The sequence below is a fragment of the Rhinoraja longicauda genome, chromosome 14 (genome assembly GCF_053455715.1).
Source record: "Rhinoraja longicauda isolate Sanriku21f chromosome 14, sRhiLon1.1, whole genome shotgun sequence".
Classification (NCBI taxonomy): Eukaryota; Metazoa; Chordata; class Chondrichthyes; order Rajiformes; family Arhynchobatidae; genus Rhinoraja; species Rhinoraja longicauda.
The window spans coordinates 39,898,779-39,917,433 of record NC_135966.1 but is presented as its reverse complement, the minus strand read 5'-3'; the positions used below and the strand labels follow the sequence as shown (position 1 = coordinate 39,917,433).

The window sequence follows — 18,655 nt, the reverse complement described above, 5'->3', positions numbered from 1 at the left end:
GATCTCTGTAACTTGCGTCTAGTGTGCAGGGAGTGGGAAAGTGGGATAACACAGAATTTTGGGAGAAAAACAAGCAAATTGGCAGTTTGATAACTTTTAAGTGTCCGGACTAAACATGGAAGAATCCATGCACTTGGTTTTCTTGGGGCAATGGTTGTTGTCACAACAAAAAGCAAATAAAAACGAGGAAACTTACAGACCTAAAATAAAATTGGAAAAAGCTAGAAATGCGCAGCTGCCTCTTGTAGGTAGGGAGTGGATGAGAAGGTAGAATGTGACTGAGGAGGTAGAATAACATGGAACTAGTGCGAATGTGTAATCAATGGTCGGCATGTTCTCAGTGGGCTGAGAGGACTGTTTCCATGCTGTAGATTTCTATCTATCTGACTATCTACAATTCAAAATTTTGTAGAACATCTATCAGAAAATTAAATGGCTTGAGATTCCCAATGGCTAACATTTGGTGAAATAGAACTATTCACATCCAAAGAAGTCATGAAATGTGTGCTGGTCGTCTATCAGTCACATCCCCAGCATTCCTCGGCCCTTCACCACAAGATCCAATCTGAACTTGTGCAAAGCCACAATATCACATGGGCCACTCACCATTAAATCACATTCACTGTCCAGTCTTTTATAAAACAGCACATCTCTTTTTTTTTAAAACCACAGCACATCATAAAACCAGCAAGTCCGCTCACCAAATATTACACAACATACAATCACGGGGAACTGCGGATGCTGGTTTAAAAAAAAAGGACAAGTGATGAAGTAACTCAGCGGGTCAGGCAGCATCTCTGAGGGTTTATTCACAAAATGCTGGAGTAACTCAGCAGGTCAGGCAGCATCTCGGGAGAGAAGGAATGGGTGACGTTTCGGGTCGAGACCCTTCTTCAGACTGATGTCAGGGGGGCGGGACACAGGAAGGATATAGGTGGAGACAGGAAGATAGAGGGAAATCTGGGAAGGAGGAGGGGAAGGGAGGGACAGAGGAACTATCTAAAGTTGGAGAAGTCGATGTTCATACCACTGGGCTGCAAACTGCCCAGGCGAAATATGAGGTGCTGTTCCTCCAATTTCCGGTGGGCCTCACTATGGCACTGGAGGAGGCCCATGACAGAAAGGTCAGACTGGGAATGGGAGGGGGAGTTGAAGTGCTCAGCCACTGGGAGATCAGTTTGGTTAATGCGGACCGAGCGCAGGTGTTCAGCGAAGCGATCGCCGAGCCTGCGCTTGGTTTCGCCGATGTAAATAAGTTGACATCTAGAGCAGCAGATGCAATAGATGAGGTTGGAGGAGGTGCAGGTGAACCTTTGTCTACCCAAACAGTCTTTCCAGGCGAGACAAGATGTTGCTCCTAGTCTGAAGTCGAACTGTACGCACAAGAGGTTGTGCATCTGGTATAGTCTCCAATATTCTGCCCATTAGCCAGAATCTTCTTCTCTTCCAGCTTAAGAGGAGGTCTGCTGTCAGTCCTCTTGATGCGTCATCTGCAGGATTTTCCTTTGTACTACCATATCTCCATTGTGAAACGTCAGTAACATCCCTTACAAAAGAGATTCTGTTTGCTAAAAATGTTTGAAAGCGTTTGGTTTCGTTGGTGATGTACATAAGCGCTGTTGTGCTATCAGTTCACAAGATGGATTTGTCCAGTTAAAGCTGTAATTTTTTTCACAGCATTGTGTGAACTCAGGATTTTTCCATTATGAAGTCATGATTGTATTGCTTGACCAGAAGCTCCTCTTGGCTTGCAATGGGTATTCGATTGCCAGCAGCGGCAGGGCAGCCATTCCCATCCCTGCTGTCATCTCTTCTCAGTTCACCATCCATGGTAGTTCCATTTGTAACAGGGATTTCTGGATGGTCAGCTTCAGTTTTGTTATTGATGGATTCATTTAGTTTTCCACCATCGACAAAAACTGTAGAGTTCTCTGTGGAACTAGTTTTTTCAGCAATTACCTTGGTTGAAACGTCTTTAAGGTGTGCTGGGTTTTCTGGTGCAGGATCCCCTGAAGTTTCCAGTTCTATCATTTCTTGATCCGAAGATTCACGATCTTCTGGTGCTAGTTCAGAGTTGGTCTCAGTCATCTTTGTGCTCAGACAAGTATTTTCAGGAACAGATTCTCCAGCCAATGGATCAGCTTGGACTGCTTTGGAGGAGATGCAGGTTTCATCACCGGTCCCGATATGGCCAAACGCTTGAGATGGGAGAACAGCATCACTCTCACTTGGCTTTTCCTTCTGTTCTGGTTTCTTTTCCTTGTCCTTTTGTTCAATACGAAGTATTTCAGGATGATCTTCTTGCACCTGTGATTCTACAGGTTCTGTAGTCGTTGCCAAACTGCTTTTGACTGTGGCTTTTCTCTTGCCTTAGCAAAGGTAGGGCCTTTGACAGTTCCTCATTTCAAATAAGAGTTCATCTCATCAGCTACTGTCGAGCTGTACCTTGATTTCCTAGCCTCAAGTACATTGAGTCTTGTCTTGGCTGCTGCTGTTGCAGCATCTAGTTCCAATCGTTCCTTCCGTCTTCTCAGTTGCTCCTTCTGGCTCTTCCAATCTTCCTCCATCTCCAATTGTCTTCTCTTCCGTTCTTTTTCCTCTTCCAATAGTCTTCTGTACCGTTCCACACGTTCCAGTAGTTTCCGTTTTTTTGCCTTCATCATTTTAATTAATAATGCAATGTCTTTCAAACATTCTTTTCGTTTCTTCTGTTTTTCTTCTTCTTCAATCTCATGCAACCCTTTCCAAGACGTAAGAGAACTTTGAAGATCCATGAAATGAAGAAAAAACATTTTTCCCTAGGGAATCCATTCTGATGTTGCCACCTGCTGGCCAAACATCAGATTTACGTACAAGCATACTTGTACGCCAATATCCCTTTAAGATGTGTTGACGCAAAGTCATATCTTCAAAGGAATACAAAACGCAACTGATAGCAAGCTTGCACAAGGTCACTTCTTTGTTTCTAGCATTTCCAACATTTTTCAGTCGTAGTTTTCTTATACAACTTCTGAAAAACAGCTTTCCAATAAAGCTTAATGCTACACACTGGCTTTCGAAGTTTTCCTTTCTCCGTAGTCAGATTAACGCAGAAAATGACCCTTATCAGTCTGTTTCACGTTCAAAGCTTTGCGACAAAACAATCCTAGTTTTGTTAGTCGCTACATAAAGTTCAGTCTCCTTCCTAGAGCCAATTAAAACTTTAAATAACTCTTAGAGACAGGTTACTTAATTTTCTCTCACCGAGGATAGCTCTTGATTTATTCACTCCGGCTGAGGAAGTTCTTACAATAGCACTCCGGCTAAGATAAGTTCTTACACTTGTAGCGGCAACTTAGTCCTTCCCAATAAAGTTCTTAAGAGAAGGCAGGTACAGGCTACTGAGCTGAATGATCAGCCATGATCATATTGAATGGCGGTACAGGCTCGAAGGGCCGAATGGCCTACTCCTGCACCTATTTTCTATGTTTCTATGTTAAGCTTACCGTTGACAAAGGAGGTGGAGCGATATTTCTTGACACAAAAACAACAAGAGAGATCTTCACGACATTGGATTTTAGTTAATCGTTTATTGGAGCGGAAATACAAACAGATTAGTATATCTCCCGTTGTTTACTTGTTTGCTTGGTAAGAACTTAGTATCTCACCGTCACCCATGTTCTCCCAGTCCATATACGCAAGCCTAGTATGATCTTGCGACAACCTCCTGGTGTCCAAAAATAATACAGCAGGATACAAAATAATATTATAATATGCTAAGATAGCTAATAAACACAAAATGGTTCCTGGAAGGTTGATGAGGACAGAGCTGTAGATGTTCTTTATATGGATTTCAACAAAGCATTCGACAAGGTTCCACATGGTAGACTGCTCTGGAAGGTTAGATCGCATTGGGATCCAAGGAGAGATTGTTGAATGGATAGTAAATTGGCTTCAAGGAAGGAAGCAGGCGGTGATGGTGGAAAGTTGCTTTTTGGACTAGTGGTCTGTGCCTCAGGATTTGGTGCCGGGCCCATTATTGTTTGTCATCTATTTTAATGATTTGGATGGGAAGGTACATGGCAAGATTAGCAAGTTTGCAGATGATACAAAAGTAGGTGGTATTGCAGTTAGTGAAGATGGTTGTGAAAAATTGCAGCAGGAGCTTGGTCGGCTGGGCAGTCAGGCTGAGGAATGAACGATAGAATTTAACACAGAAATGTGAAGTGTGGGATTTTGGAATGTCTAACATGGGCAGGACCTACACAATTAATGGTAGAGCTCAGCATTGTATCGTTGCTTTTATATTCTAGTATTCTCAAAATAAATGCATTTTCAATGCATTTGCCTTCCTTACTACCAACTGAACCTGCAAAATCACCTTTTCAGAATCCTGCACCAGCACTCCCAAGTCCCTTTGCCTCTCGGATTTCTGAACCCTCTGCCCATTTAGAAAATAGTCTTTGCCTTTATTTCTAGTACAAAAGTGCACGACCATACACTATGCTTAATTCCGTCTGACACTTCTTTGCCCACTCAACCGACCGGCCCACGGTGGGGAAGACATGTGCCTCAAGCACTGCGGGTCTGGGTCGCCCAAGAAAATGTGAAGGACATCAATGGTTACAATCTAATCGGTTTATCTCCTAACATTTAACAATCTATGTCTAAAGGTTTTCTTCAAATCCATGTTCTCCATTTTTTTTTCATCAACTTCTCTTATAGATTTCTCAAGTTGAGACAAGACCCAATTCAACAGTCAAGACTGTTTTATTGTCATATGTCCCAAACAGAACAATAAAATTCTTATTTGCAGCAGCACAATAGAATATATAAACATAGTACCATGCAAACAATATAATAGACAAAGATCAGCACGTGTGTCACGCATTATATACAAACACACACATAGATACACACGTACATATACACACCCATATACACACACCCATACACGTACACACACACATATACACATACATATATACACACATATACATACACAATTATATATATATGTTTTGTCTTTTTGCGTGTGTGCGCGCAACAAACAAACAATAATACTGCAAAAAGACAAAACCAATGCCCCCAAATCTGTGCAGTTTAGAGCTTATTTAGAGGTTGTAGTGTTTAATAGCCTGATGGCCATAGGGAAGAAGCTGTTCTTGAACATGGACATTACAGTTTTCAGGCTCTTGTATCTTCTTCCTGATAGCAGGAGGGAAATTTGGTGTGTGGCCAGGGTGGTGTGGGTCTCTGATGATGCTGGCTGCCTTTTTGAGGCAGCGACTCCTATAAATTTATTTCATGGCTCTTCTTCAAAAAGTCAAATGTGGGTTCCTTGAAGGAAGACACGGGTGAAATTACTATGGGTAACAAGGAAATGGCAGAAGAGTTGAACAGGTACTTCGGATCTGTCTTCACGAAGGAAGACACAAACAATCTCCCAGATGTACTAGAGGACAGAGGATCTGGGGGGGGGGGTAGAGGAACTGAAAGAAATTTGCATTAGGCGAGAAATAGTATTGGATAGACTGATGGGACTGAAGGTTGATAAATCCCCAGGGCCTGATGGTCTGCATCCCAGGGTACTCAGGGAGGTGGCTCTAGAAATAGTGGACGCATTGGTAAAAAGGGGAAATACAGACCAGTTAGCCTGACATCGGAGGTGGGGAAGATGCTGGAGTCAATTATTAAAGAGGTAATAACGATGCATTTGGATAGCAGTAAAAGAATAAGTCCAAGTCAGCATGGATTTATGAAAGGGAAATCATGCTTGACTAATCTTCTGGAATTTTTTGAGGATGTGACTAGTAAAATGGATGAAGGGGAGCCAGTGGATGGAGTGTATCTAGACTTTCAGAAAGCCTTTGATAAGGTCCCACATGGGAGATTGGTGAGCAAAATTAGAGCACATGGTATTGGGGGTAGGGTGTTGACATGGATAGAGAATTGGTTGGCAGACAGAAAGCAAAGAGTAGGAGTAAACGGGTCCTTTTCAGAATGGCAGGCAGTGGCGAGTGGAGTGCCGCAAGGCTCGGTGTTGGGGCCGCAACTGTTTACCATATATATTAATGATTTGAATGAAGGAATTAGAAGTAACACTAGCAAGTTTGCGTATGACACAAAGCTGGGTGGCAGTGTGAACTGCGAAGAGGATGTTAGGAGGTTGCAGGGTGACCTGGACAGGTTGAGTGAGTGGGCAGATGCGTGGCAGATTCAGTATAATAAAATAGATAAATGTGGTTATTCACTTTGGCAGCAAAAACAAGGAGGCAGGTTATTATCTCAATGGTGTCAGGTTAGGTAAGGGGGAAGTGCAGCGAGACCTGGGTGTCCTTGTACACCAGTCACTGAAAGTTGGCGTGCAGGTACAGCAGGCAGTGAAGAAAGCTAATGGCATGTTGGCCTTCATAACGAGAGGATTTTAGTATAGAGTAAAGAGGTTCTTCTGCAGTTGTATAGGGCCCTGGTAAGACCACATCTGGAGTATTGTGTACAGTTTTGGTCTCCTAATTTGAGGAAGGACATCCTTGTAATTGAGGCAGCGTAGGTTAACGAGATTGATCCCTAGGATGGCGGGATTGTCATATGAGGAAAGATTGAAAAGACTAGGCTTGTATTCACTGGAGTTTAGACGGATGAGAGGGGATCTTATAGAGACATATAAAATTATAAAAGAACTGGACAAGCTAGATGCAGGAAAAATGTTCCCAATGTTGGGCGAGTCCAGAACCAGGGGCCACAGTCTTAGAATAAAGGGGAGGACATTTAAAACTGAGGTGAGAAGGAACTTTTTTACCTAGAGAGTTGTGAATTTGTGGAATTCTCTGCCACAGAGGGCAGTGGAGGCCAAATCACTGGATGGATTTAAGAGAGGGTTAGATAGAGCTCTAGGGGCTAGTGGAATCAAGGGATACGGGGAGAAGGCTGGCACGGGTTATTGATTGTGGATATTAGCCATGATCACAATGAATGGCGGTGCTGGCTCGAAGGGCCGAATGTCCTCCTCCTGCACCTATTTTCTATGTTTCCTCCCAAAGTTACGTGCAGAGAGAATTCAGAATGTACAAAAAAAATTAACTGAAAGAAAATTCTCTAAAACTAATGGAATCATATCTATTGCTTTTATGCACAGCAAAGCGAGTTTCATGTCTAGGTCAGTGTGCAGACAATGAAGAGGTACATTTAGAAATTCCATTGTAGTTTGTACCTTGCTCAATTAACATTTCTGACTTCTGCCTGTTGAGTTTCTGGCAATGTTGATTTACACCTTCAACCTCACGTTGGCGATCATTTAGCAGCCTCTCCTTCTCATTCACGACTCTCTGGTGATTTTTATACTTGTCCCGAAGTTGCTCATCCGTCCCTTGGAAGACCTTAAAGCAAACCAAACTAGTCATGGATAATTCTTAGAAGGCCAGCACAGCTTCAAAAGTCATTTGGACCAATATCCAGCAGCAGAGTTGCTGCCTTACAGTGCCAGAGACCCGGTTTGATCCCGACCACGGGTGCTTACCTGTACGGAGTTTGTATGTTCTCCCCGTAACCTGCGTGGGTTTTCTCCCACACTCCAAAGACGTACAGGTTTGGAGGTTAATTGGCTTGATATAACTGTAAATTGTCCCTAGTGTGTAGAGGATAATGTAAGTGTGTGGGGATCGCTAGTCGGCGCAGACTCAGTGGGCCAAAGGGTCTGTTTCCGCGATGTATCTATAAACTGAACTAAAACGGAAAGGAAGGTTTAGAGGACTACTATACTATGGGCCAAATGCAGGCAAATGGAACTAGCCCAGAATGCCATAATGGTCGACATGGACAAGGTGGGACATGGAGCCTGTTTCTGTGCTATAAACTCTGAGAGTCTAAATAATCAGTATTAACTTAAAAGTTAAATTTGAACACTGAACTCTTTTACAAATATTATCAGGAAAGCATATCTTCTGTAAATCCAGGTAACATTTTTGCAAGCTGTAACATCATGACAATGAATTCCTATTATTCTAACTTCATGAAATTATGATTCATTAAGCATGACATCAAAACAAGCCAACCTGGAAAAATAAATTGGTTCACCTTGATTGTTTACAGTCTACAAAGCAACACATTAAAAGAGGGATGTAGAAACAAGGAACTGCAAATGCTGATTTACAAAAGAAAACACAAACTCAGCAGGTCAGCCAGCATCTCTGGAGAACATGGAGAGGTGAGTTTCGGGTTGGGACCCTTCCTCAGACTTTGTGAGTAACGAAATGGATCAGTAGAAAACATAATTCCAGAATGCTAAAAACTGTTGGTGGATTGAGCATGGCCGAATTAACCTGTTTTGCAGCAAGTTCGTGCATTCATCACAAACTATACATAATACAAAAACATGTATTTATTCTACATTTGACACAAAGTGCCCCAGGCAATCTCCCACCCTCCCAGCTTATTTCCCCTCTTTCATCTCCCATCCCTGACTCTCATTTCCCTTTTCTCCCCCCATTTTCCCTTCCACTGATAACCCTCTCTCTGGCTTTGCATTTCACTCCTCCTATCTCCTTATCTGACAATCTTTATCTTCTTTTCATCTCTCGCCTTTATCACTTACTCCACCCATTTGTCAGTCAAACTCCGTAATCCCCCCCCCCTCACCTAACACTTGACAGGTTTTGTGCAACCCCACCTCTCATTTTCAGTATTCTCCCCCCGTACTATTATCAGTCTGGAAAAGGGTCCCGACCCAAAATGTCTGTCATCTGTCCAATTCCACCACAGATGTTGCTGTGTGATGTTTCACCAAGTTCCTCCTGCAATTTGGGATTTGCTCAAGATTCCAATATCTGTCATTCTTTGTGCCTCCTCAAATAACCTTGCCTCTGTGCCACAATGCAGCAAAAGAACAGATAGCCAGAAGCTTGGAAAAAGTTGCAGGTTGTTTTGGGCGTACGTGATGTCAGCTTTCTTTTCCTTTGGAGAATACCGAAGTTTCAATAGTGGGGAAGCAGTCCGAGAATGAAAATAGAAAAGGCAAAGTGGCCCAGCTGACAGAGCTGCAGTCTCAGCGTCAGATACCCAGGTTCAATCCTGACCTCGGGTGCTGTCCATGTGGACTGTGCACATTCCCTCTGTGACCGCGTGGGCTTCTCCCTACGACAGCATGGTGCTCTGGTTTCCTCCCACATCTCAAAGACGTGCGGGTTTGTAGGTTAATTGGCATCTGTAAATTCACCCTAATGTGTAGGGAATGGTTGCAAAAGTGGGATAACACAGAACTAGTGTGAACAAATGATTGAGTGTCAGTGTGGACTTAGTGGGCCGAAGGACCTGTTTTTATGCTGTATCTCTAAACTGAAGAGCAAGGGAGCAGGCTGGATTGGAAAATATTTCAAAGAATGGGAATGCTCATAATGAGCCTAATTAGCGACTACTGTTCTAATTAATTTTTCTTTATTTTATTGAAGTGCCTTCAGATATTTCGAGTCAAAGAGTGATACAGTGTGGAAACAGGCCCTTCGGCCCAACTCACCCACACCGGCCAATAATATCCCAGCTACACTAGTCCCACTTGCCTGCGCTTGGTCTATATCCCTCCAAACCTGTCCGATCCATGTACCCGTCTAATTGTTTCTTAAACGATTGGATAGTCCCAGCCTCAACTACCTCCTCTGGCAGCTTGTTCCATACACCCACCACCCTTTTTTGTGAAAAAGTTACCCCTCGGATTCCTATTAAATCTTTTCCCCTTCACCTTGAACCATGTCCCCAGGTCTTCGATTCCCCTACTCTAGGCAAAACACTCTGTGCATCTACCTGATCTATACCTCTCATGATTTTGTATACCTCTATAAGATCTCCCCTCATCCTCCTGCGCTCCATGGAATAGAGGCCCAGCCTACTCAACCTCTCCCAATAGCTCTATAGCAGATAATTATCAGATATCCTGACAATGAGGAACTTTATAAGTAGCTTGGGGGGGAGAAAGAGTATTGGGGGAATGTAATTATATGCAGTGTACCATTTATTTATTGGCTTTGCAGTCATACACATTGCATTGGCATTGGTTTGTTATATACTATACAGGCAAATCATATCATGTGTTCAACAGGTAGTGCAAAAGAGTATAGAATATAGTGTTAAAGTTAGAGAAAGCACAGATAAAAAAGTTCAAGGGAAGTAACAAGGTGGATTGGAAGATCACTGATACATCCTTAGCATACAGGAGGTCCATTCAGGAGTCTGATAACACAGAGAAGAGATTGTTCTTGAAATTGGTGGTATTTGCCTTCAAGCTAAGGTATTTTATGCTTTTGAGGTATATCACAACATAAGGCAATGCCATTGTAAAATCCTACTGTGCACGCATGGGGTAAACTGGGATCTTGGCAACAGGTTAGAAAGAAAATTACCAGTTCAGATTCCAACTCCCACTCTTCAGTGTCCAGTCAGGCTAAGTAAATTATATCAATGAAGTTCAATTCTTCAAAGCAAATTATTCTAGCTCAAGTAGGCTAGATGAAGGAGTTCAAACAGAAACGTTGAGTTAAGAGATAGTGTGTTGAAATTGGCCCTTCGGTTCACTGAGTGCATGCCAATCATCGATGCACTAGTTCTATGACATCCCACTTTCACATCCGACACTAGGGGCAATTTACAGAAGTCAATTAACTACAAACCTGCAAGTCTTTGGAAGACGGGAGTAACCCAGAGAAAATCCACAGGGCGAACATTTCAACTCTACACTGACAGCACCTGTAGTCAGTATCAAACCCAGGTCTCTGGCACTGTAAGGCAGCAACTCTACTGCTGCATAACGATTGAATGTCCATTTCCCACCTGCCAAATTCCTCTAGCAGCCCTCCTTTTAAAGTCAGGCGGACATCTTGGTAGCATGGACGTTTCAGTGAAGTATAACTCTCTATATGATTCTATTAATTGGATCTCTTGACCTCGTTTGGCCTCTCTATAAGATTATGGCTCATCTGAATGTAACTCCAACTCTGCAGGTAATCATTAATTCCCCGTCTCTTTTTTCACCCTACGCTGCAAGTAGAATGTTTTATTCCTCGGGTTGGTTGACCTAGCTTTGGACTCGTGCTAAACGCCCAAATTTAGTGCAATAACGAGAATGAGCAAGTACGTAGCTAATTTCTCTCATTCAGCTTGTTCTCATCAAGATGGCACTGGGGGAGGGGGCAGTCAAAGGTACTCAAAAGCAAGAAAGTACATGGATTCATACGAGGTGTCCTCAACACCCTGCATCCCACAATAAAAAATCCTTTTTTCAAATCCTTTATTCAAATCCTCAAAATAAAACAAAATAGGTCTTAACCGAATCATTCAAAGCCACCATTGCATGACAGAAATAAGCCCACTTAATCCTTTGATCAATGATAGCAATCTGATTTTATGTAACTTAAAGCATCTTTTCTAATCTCAACCACAAAGAGAGATCTTGGCAAGACAGTTATTTTAAAAGTCCCAGTCCTTTCTATCTAAATGAATAACAACTCGCATTCTTTTTGCATCAGGTTGCGGATTAATGACGGTTGATTAATTTTACACATTCACACCAGAGATACGGATCAAATTAAGTGAATTCTGTCATGTAATAGCACCTCTTTGAGGAAACAAAGTGCAAGCACTGCAAAGACTGGTACAAAACCTTTGCATATACAACCTTAAAAAAAAATAATGCTGATATAAATGAAGATTAGTTTAGTTTAGAGATACAGCACGCAATCAGACCCTTTGGCCCACTGAGTCGACGGCTACCAATCACCTATTTACACTAGCTCTATGTTATCCCACTTTCTCAGAGTCACGCAGCATGGAAACAGGCCCTGTGGCCCAACACCCACGCCAACCAACATGCCCCATCTACACCAGTCTCACCTGCCTGCTTTTGGCTTATCCCTATAAACCTACCCTATCCTATCCACGTACCTGTCTAAATGTTTTGTAAATATTGCTGTAGTACCTGCCTCAACTACCAATTAACCTACAAACCTGTACGTCTTTGGAGTGTGGGAGGAAACCAAAGATCTCGGGGAAAACCCACGCGGTCAGGGGGAGAACGTACAAACTCAGTACAGACAGCACCCCTAGTCGGGATCGAACCCGGGTCTCCGGCGCTGTAAGAGCTGCAAGGCAGGAACTCTACCACTGCGCCACTGTGCCGTACTAATCTAAACGTCCTTCACTTGCAATTTAAGTGCAACTCTCTGAAGCCTGTGGGTACATGAAGATGCCAGTGGAGTACCAGAATATACAGACATGCCCTGCGTAGCGGCTGATCAGGACACAGTTCCATCACCTCTGCCGTAAAAGTCTTCTGAGCTTGCAAGAGATTGAGATATTGATGTTTGTTTTACTTTTGCAGCCCTCTGATTCTATAAAACTCATGGCCAAAACGACAGGGAACATTAAATTCACTACTATCCAAAGAGCTACGTTCATGGATATCGCGAACCGCAGAGATTTGGCTCGACTACGGTATCTTCTGCAGATGAATAATTCACTTTACATCCCAACATTACACAACTTAATGGCTTTCAGCACCTAGCAAACTATGGTCAAACATTAGGTTTGGAAGAATGTGATTTTTATTGGTAAACCTTAATAAATGTTTATTTCTCCTCATATTCACAGGTTCACAATAGTATTGTTAATGATTAAAATTCATTAATGTATTCATTAGTATATAAAATCATGAGGGGAATAGATAGGGTGAATGCAGTCATTTACCCTGGATAAGGGTAACAAGAATCAGAGGAATCACAAAATGCTGGAGTAACTCAGCAGGTCGGGCAGCATCTCAGGAGAAAAGGAATGGGTGACATTTCGGGTCGAGACCCTTCTTCAGACTGATGTCGGGGGGGGGCGGGACAAAGAAAGGATATAGGTGGAGACAGGAAGATAGTGGCAGAACTGGGAAGAAGGAGGGGAAGAGAGGGACAGAGGAACTATCTAAAGTTAGAGAAGTCAATGTTCATACCGCTGGGCTGTAAGCTGCCCAAGCGAAATATGAGGTGCTGTTCCTCTAATTTCCGGTGAGCCTCACTGTGACACTGGAGGAGGCCCATGCCAGAAAGGTCAGACTGGGAGTGGGAGGGGGAGTTGAAGTGCTCAGCCTGGTTGGTTAAGGCGGACTGAGCGAAGGTGTTGAGCGAAACGATCGCCGAGCCTGCGTTTGGTCTGGCCGATGTAGAGAAGTTGACATCTGGACTACATCGGCTGGATGATCAGCCATGATCATATTGAATGGCGGTGCTGGCTCGATGGGCCGAATGGCCTACTCCTGCACATTTTTTTCTATGTTTCTAAATTGGGTATCGACACGTCTGATGACAGAAAACACAAACCTGCTCCATTTTCTCTTCTAGATCCCGATTGTCCTCCTCCATTAGTTTTTTCCTGCTTTCAAGAGCTTTGATGTCCATGTCCAGCTTCATCACTTTACCCAGTTTCTTGTCAATTTCTGACAAACGTTCCTGTAAAACCAAACAATGAGATTCATAACCGAGCAACCAAACATCTGACTACAACTAGTTTTTGTTTCAAATGTATTTTACTCTCCAAGCCCACAACTATCGTGTCAAGGAACCAAGGGCATGCAGCGATTGTGCTATTAATACCCACGATTCTACAACTGATATACTCTACAATAACTATACTTACCTATTGTATGGGTATGGAGGCATAGTGACATTGGAACGAGACCAATGATAACCCACACCAATAACTTCAAATCCTACAATGCTTACTTGAGAATTTGAAATCAATTGATTACATACAGTGCCCTCCATAATGTTTGGGACAAAAACCCATCATTTATTTATTTGCCTCTGTACTCCACAATTTAAGATTTGCAATAGAAAAAAAAAAAAAAATCACATGTGGTTAAAGTGCACATTGTCAGATTTTAATAAAGACCATTTTTATACATTTTGGTTTCACCATGTAGAAATTACAGCAGTGTTTAGACATAGTTCCCATTTCAGGGCACCATAATGTTTGGGACACAGCAATGTCATGTAAATGAAAACAGTCATGTTTAGTATTTTGTTGCATATCATTTGTATGCAATGACTGCTTGAAGTCTGTGATTCATGGACATCACCAGTTGCTGGGTGTCTTCTCTGGTGATGCTCTGCCAGGCCTGTATTGCAGCCATCTTTAGCTTATGCTTGTTTTGGGGGCTAGTCCCCTTCAGTTTTCTCTTCAGCATATAAAAGGCAAGCTCAATTGGGTTCAGGTCGGGTGATTGACTTGGCCACTCAACAATTGACCATTTTTTAGCTTTGACAAACTCCTTTGTTGTTTTAGCAGTATGTTTGGGATCATTGTCTTGCTGCAGAATGAACTGCCGGCCAAGGAGCTTTGAGACATTTGTTTGAACTTGAACAGATAGGATGTGTCTATACACTTCAGAATTCATTATGCTACTACCATCAGCAGTTGTATCATCAATGAAGATAAGTGAGCCAGTACCTTCAGTAGCCATACATGCCCAGGCCATAACACCCCCACCACCGTGTTTCACAGATGAGGTGGTTTGCTTTGGATCTTGGGCAGTTCCTTTTCTCCTTCATACTTTGCTCTTGCCATCACTATGATACAAGTTAATCTTCGTCTCATCTGTCCACAAGACCTTTTTCCAGAACTGTGGTTGCTCCTTTAAGTACTTCTTGGCAAACTGTAACCTGGCCATCCTATTTTTGCAGCTAACCAGTGGTTTGCATCTTGCAGTGTAGCCTCTGAATTTCTGTTCATGAAGTCTTCTGCTGACAGTGGCCATTGACAAATCCACAGCTGACTGTCGGAAAGGTGTTTAGGGATTTTTCTTTTTTATAGAGACAATTCTTCTGTCATCAGCTGTGGAGGTTTTCCTTGGCCTGCCAGCCCCTTTGCGATTAGTAAGCCCACCAGTGCTCTCTTTCTTCTTAATGATGTTCCAAACAGTTGATTTTGGTAACTCTAGGGTTTGGCTGGTGTCTCTAACAGTTTTATTCTTGTTTCTCAGTCTCATAATGGCTTCTTTGACTTCCATTGGCACAACGTTGGTCCTCATGTTGATAAACACCAATAAAAGTTTCTAAAGGTGATGGAAAGACTGGAGGGAAGACTAGGTGCTGAGAGCTCCCTTATACATGCATTAAGGAGGCATTTAAACACAACTGAGCAATTACCTACACCGATGAAGCCATGTGTCCTAAACATAATGGTGCCCTGAAATGGGGGGACTATGTATAAACACTACTGTAATTTCTACATGGTGAAACCAAAATGAATAAAAAATGGCCTTTATTAAAATCTGACAATGTGCACTTTAACACAATGTGCAAAAAATGTGATTTTTTTCCTATTACATAACTCAAATTGTGGAGTACAGAGGCACATAAATAAATGGGTCTTTGTCCCAAACATTATGGAGGGCACTGTAAATTTGGAATGGAATCCCACCAACATTAATGATGACCATGTATATATTGGATTGTCATGGAAAGCCTTTGGTTCACAAACATGCTTTAAAATATCACAGGGAGGCTACAAAGTGAACATGGTTGCCTTAAACTGTTCCACCATGGTTCTATGGTTATTTTTCTTGCAAAGGTCGAATCTGACATCCCAAGTATTTCCAATACTTTAGATATTCATGGAACGGTCCATGTCAAACATATGCAGTTATACTAATCTCCTCAGACTTCACTTGATCCTTATCTCTTCATTCGTAGCATTTAAAAAAAAAGTTTAGTAATACAGTGCGGAAACAGGCCCTTCGCCCCACCGAGTCTGCACCGACCAGCGATCCCCACACACTAACACGATCCTACACACACTAGGGACAATTTACAATTTTATCAAACCCAATTAAACTACAAGCCTGTATGTCTTTGGAGTGTGAGAGTAAACCGGAGCACCCGGAGGAAACCAACACAGGTCACGGGGAGAATGTACAAACTCTGTACAAATAGCACTTGTAATCAAGGTTGAACCCGGGTCTCTGGCGCTGGAAGGCAGCAACTCTACCGCTGTGCCACCGTGACGCCCTTGGTGGGGGAGGGGGTGATTATTGTGCTCTTGTCAATATTCCAGTGATGGTTAGTCAACTGAACAAATGTAACATCAAATACAGATCTTCCCATCGTGACTTATGAATCAGTCATCATGAAGCTTCCTTTTGCACATAGGAACAAAAATAAACAAAAACTAGCGGGTGTGAGGAAAAACTTATTTCTAAAATGGTGACAGCCATTTTGATGCATTTGGACATATTCGAATGATGTTCTCAATGCATGCAAAATAACACATGCAAAAAGATACAGAAATCCACAAAGTAAGAGGTTTTAGAAGTGAAAAAATACCAAAAATATCAAACAGTAATTATCTTCAGGTGTGGTGCTATGTGTAAAAGCTGGAGCTCCACAGATCCGACTGCACCTTTACATGACATTTCTGATGAAACGAGATTTCATACACAGTCTGAGTGCTTTATGTGTCCATAATGGGCTCATATATCCAAGAGCCGGTCTAAAAGCCTCTTGATGCCACAATCTCAACTGCCTCCATCTACACCCCTGGCCGTGCATTCCAGGCAACCACCTGCGGTGCCCCACATGTCTACTTTAAAAATTGCCCCTTTGACATTAAAGCTATGCTGTCTAGCCTTTGACATTTCCACGTTGAGAAAAGATTCCCATAATTTTATATGAATTTTATATAATTCTATCAGGCCTCCCTCAATCTTTGAGGTTCCAGAGAAAACAATTGAAGTATGTCGAACCTCTCGTTATGTAATACCCTCTTATCCAGGCAACATTTTGATAAACCTTTTCTGCACCCTGAGGCAGTAGTTCACTTGCACCTCCTCCAACCTCATCTAATGTATCCGCTGTTCCCGGTGTGGACTCCTGTATATCAGCGAGACCAAGCGCAGGCTCGGCGATCGTTTTGCTGAACACCTCTGCTCAGTCCACCTAAACCTACCTGATCGCCTGGTTGCTCAACACTTTTACTCCCCCTCCCATTCCCACACTGACCCATTCTTTCATCATATGTCAGTCCCGCCATACCGGGAGTTAACCTGGTGAACCTGTGCTGCACTCCCTCAATATCAAGAATGTCCTTCCTCAAAATGGGAGACCAAAACTGCACACAATACTCCAGGTGTCATCTCACCAGTGCCCTGTATAATTGCAGTAGGACCTCCTTGCTCCTCTACTCAAATCCTCTCGCTATGAAGGCCAACATGCCATTTGCTTTCTTCACTGCCTGCTGTACCTGCATGTTTACTTTCAAAATGTACCTTTCTAAATGTTTCTTAAAATCTAATACATCTCATCAGCTACCAGAAAATAACTCGGGAATAAGAAATTTGAATGGGGTGGGGGACATCACCATGGGAAACTTGACCACATTTAGAAAATACTTTAAGGAAGCAGCACTTCGAAAATAAATGTACAGCCACATAGCAATATGTTAAGAGAACAAATTTTGATTAATATTAACTAAATATAATCCCTCAAATCCCAATAAACATCAAACTTGCTGTATTTAGTTTGCAATCTTCTGGCATAAAATGGTCTAATAGATTTTTATTTTGTGGGCCTTTTGCATTTTTCAGTTAATTTTGATATTAATCTTTTCAAAAGGTGTGAAATTGTGGTGAGCACACGTTAAGGCAAGTCAAGTGATCAAATCATTCTGGAGTGGTAGCAATTTTTTGTTTATATGTAAGCATAGGCATATTTTGCAACGTCCTGAGAGGCATTGCTGTGGGCTATCGTTCAAGATGCCGCAATATTTTTTTTCAAAATAAGTCATTCTGCAACAAGTCAGCTCTGGAGGACAAGGTAAGGTAGATATCAAGCAGTTGTCACATTTGTGGTTTGACACAGGGACTTCAGTAGCTTGTGTGATATGTTTGAAATCCAACAATCTCCAGAGTGGTTTGCCTTCACACAAATATCTTGGATGTTATCTTGTTTGTCCTAAAGTTACACTACAAAGAAGGCCACCTGACTTTACAAGAACACTGCAAACTGTCAGCATCATTCCTGTCAGGCTGATTAACTGATGGAAATGGGCAGATGTTTAGTTTTGTTCAGAGATAGGACATAAAAACAGGCCCTTTGGCCAGTTGAGTCCATTGATCAGCGATCACACTAGTTCTATGCTCTTGCATTCGCTCTCTACATATCAGGGGCTAATTGTCCTGCACGTCCACAAATGTCTGGGATGTAAGAGCAAATGGAAGCACCCGGAGGAAACCCACACGATCAGAGGGAGAATGTGCAAACTGCAGACAGATAGCATCAGGGTTCAGGATCGGTCGGGCCTCTGCTCTGAGGCAGCTTTTCCACCAGCTGCACCACTCTGCCGCCCGGTAGTGCCACTGGCAATTCCAGATTCCATCGGTATATGATTGCATGACTATAGGGCTGCTTAAATTTATGCGTCTTAACTTTAATCATTGGGTACTATTGCAAACACACCTGAAACGTGAAGCCAGTGTACCATTTATATGTAGACACAAGGAACTGCAGATGCTGGTTTACAATGCCAAAAATCTACATTCCTAGGACTGCAATTCATATTTCATGCATGGGTAGGAAAATAATATTTACAGTATAGATTGACTTCAGTTTACATAGTGATAAACAGATCAGATATTTTTTTTAAACTAACTATA

The 18,655-nt window shown here is 42.4% G+C and overlaps 1 protein-coding gene across 1 annotated transcript in view; it reads right to left on the bottom strand.

The window, feature by feature from the left end:
* Nucleotides 1-18,655, bottom strand: part of rad50 (RAD50 homolog, double strand break repair protein) — a 113,333-nt gene that overhangs the window by 75,263 nt on the left and 19,415 nt on the right. The window contains exons 7-8 of the mRNA XM_078411191.1: nt 13,326-13,454; nt 7,193-7,358 (exon numbers count right to left, since the gene is read on the bottom strand). Coding sequence (XP_078267317.1) covers nt 7,193-7,358; nt 13,326-13,454 — 295 coding nt within the window. The remainder of the gene's footprint in view (nt 1-7,192; nt 7,359-13,325; nt 13,455-18,655) is intronic.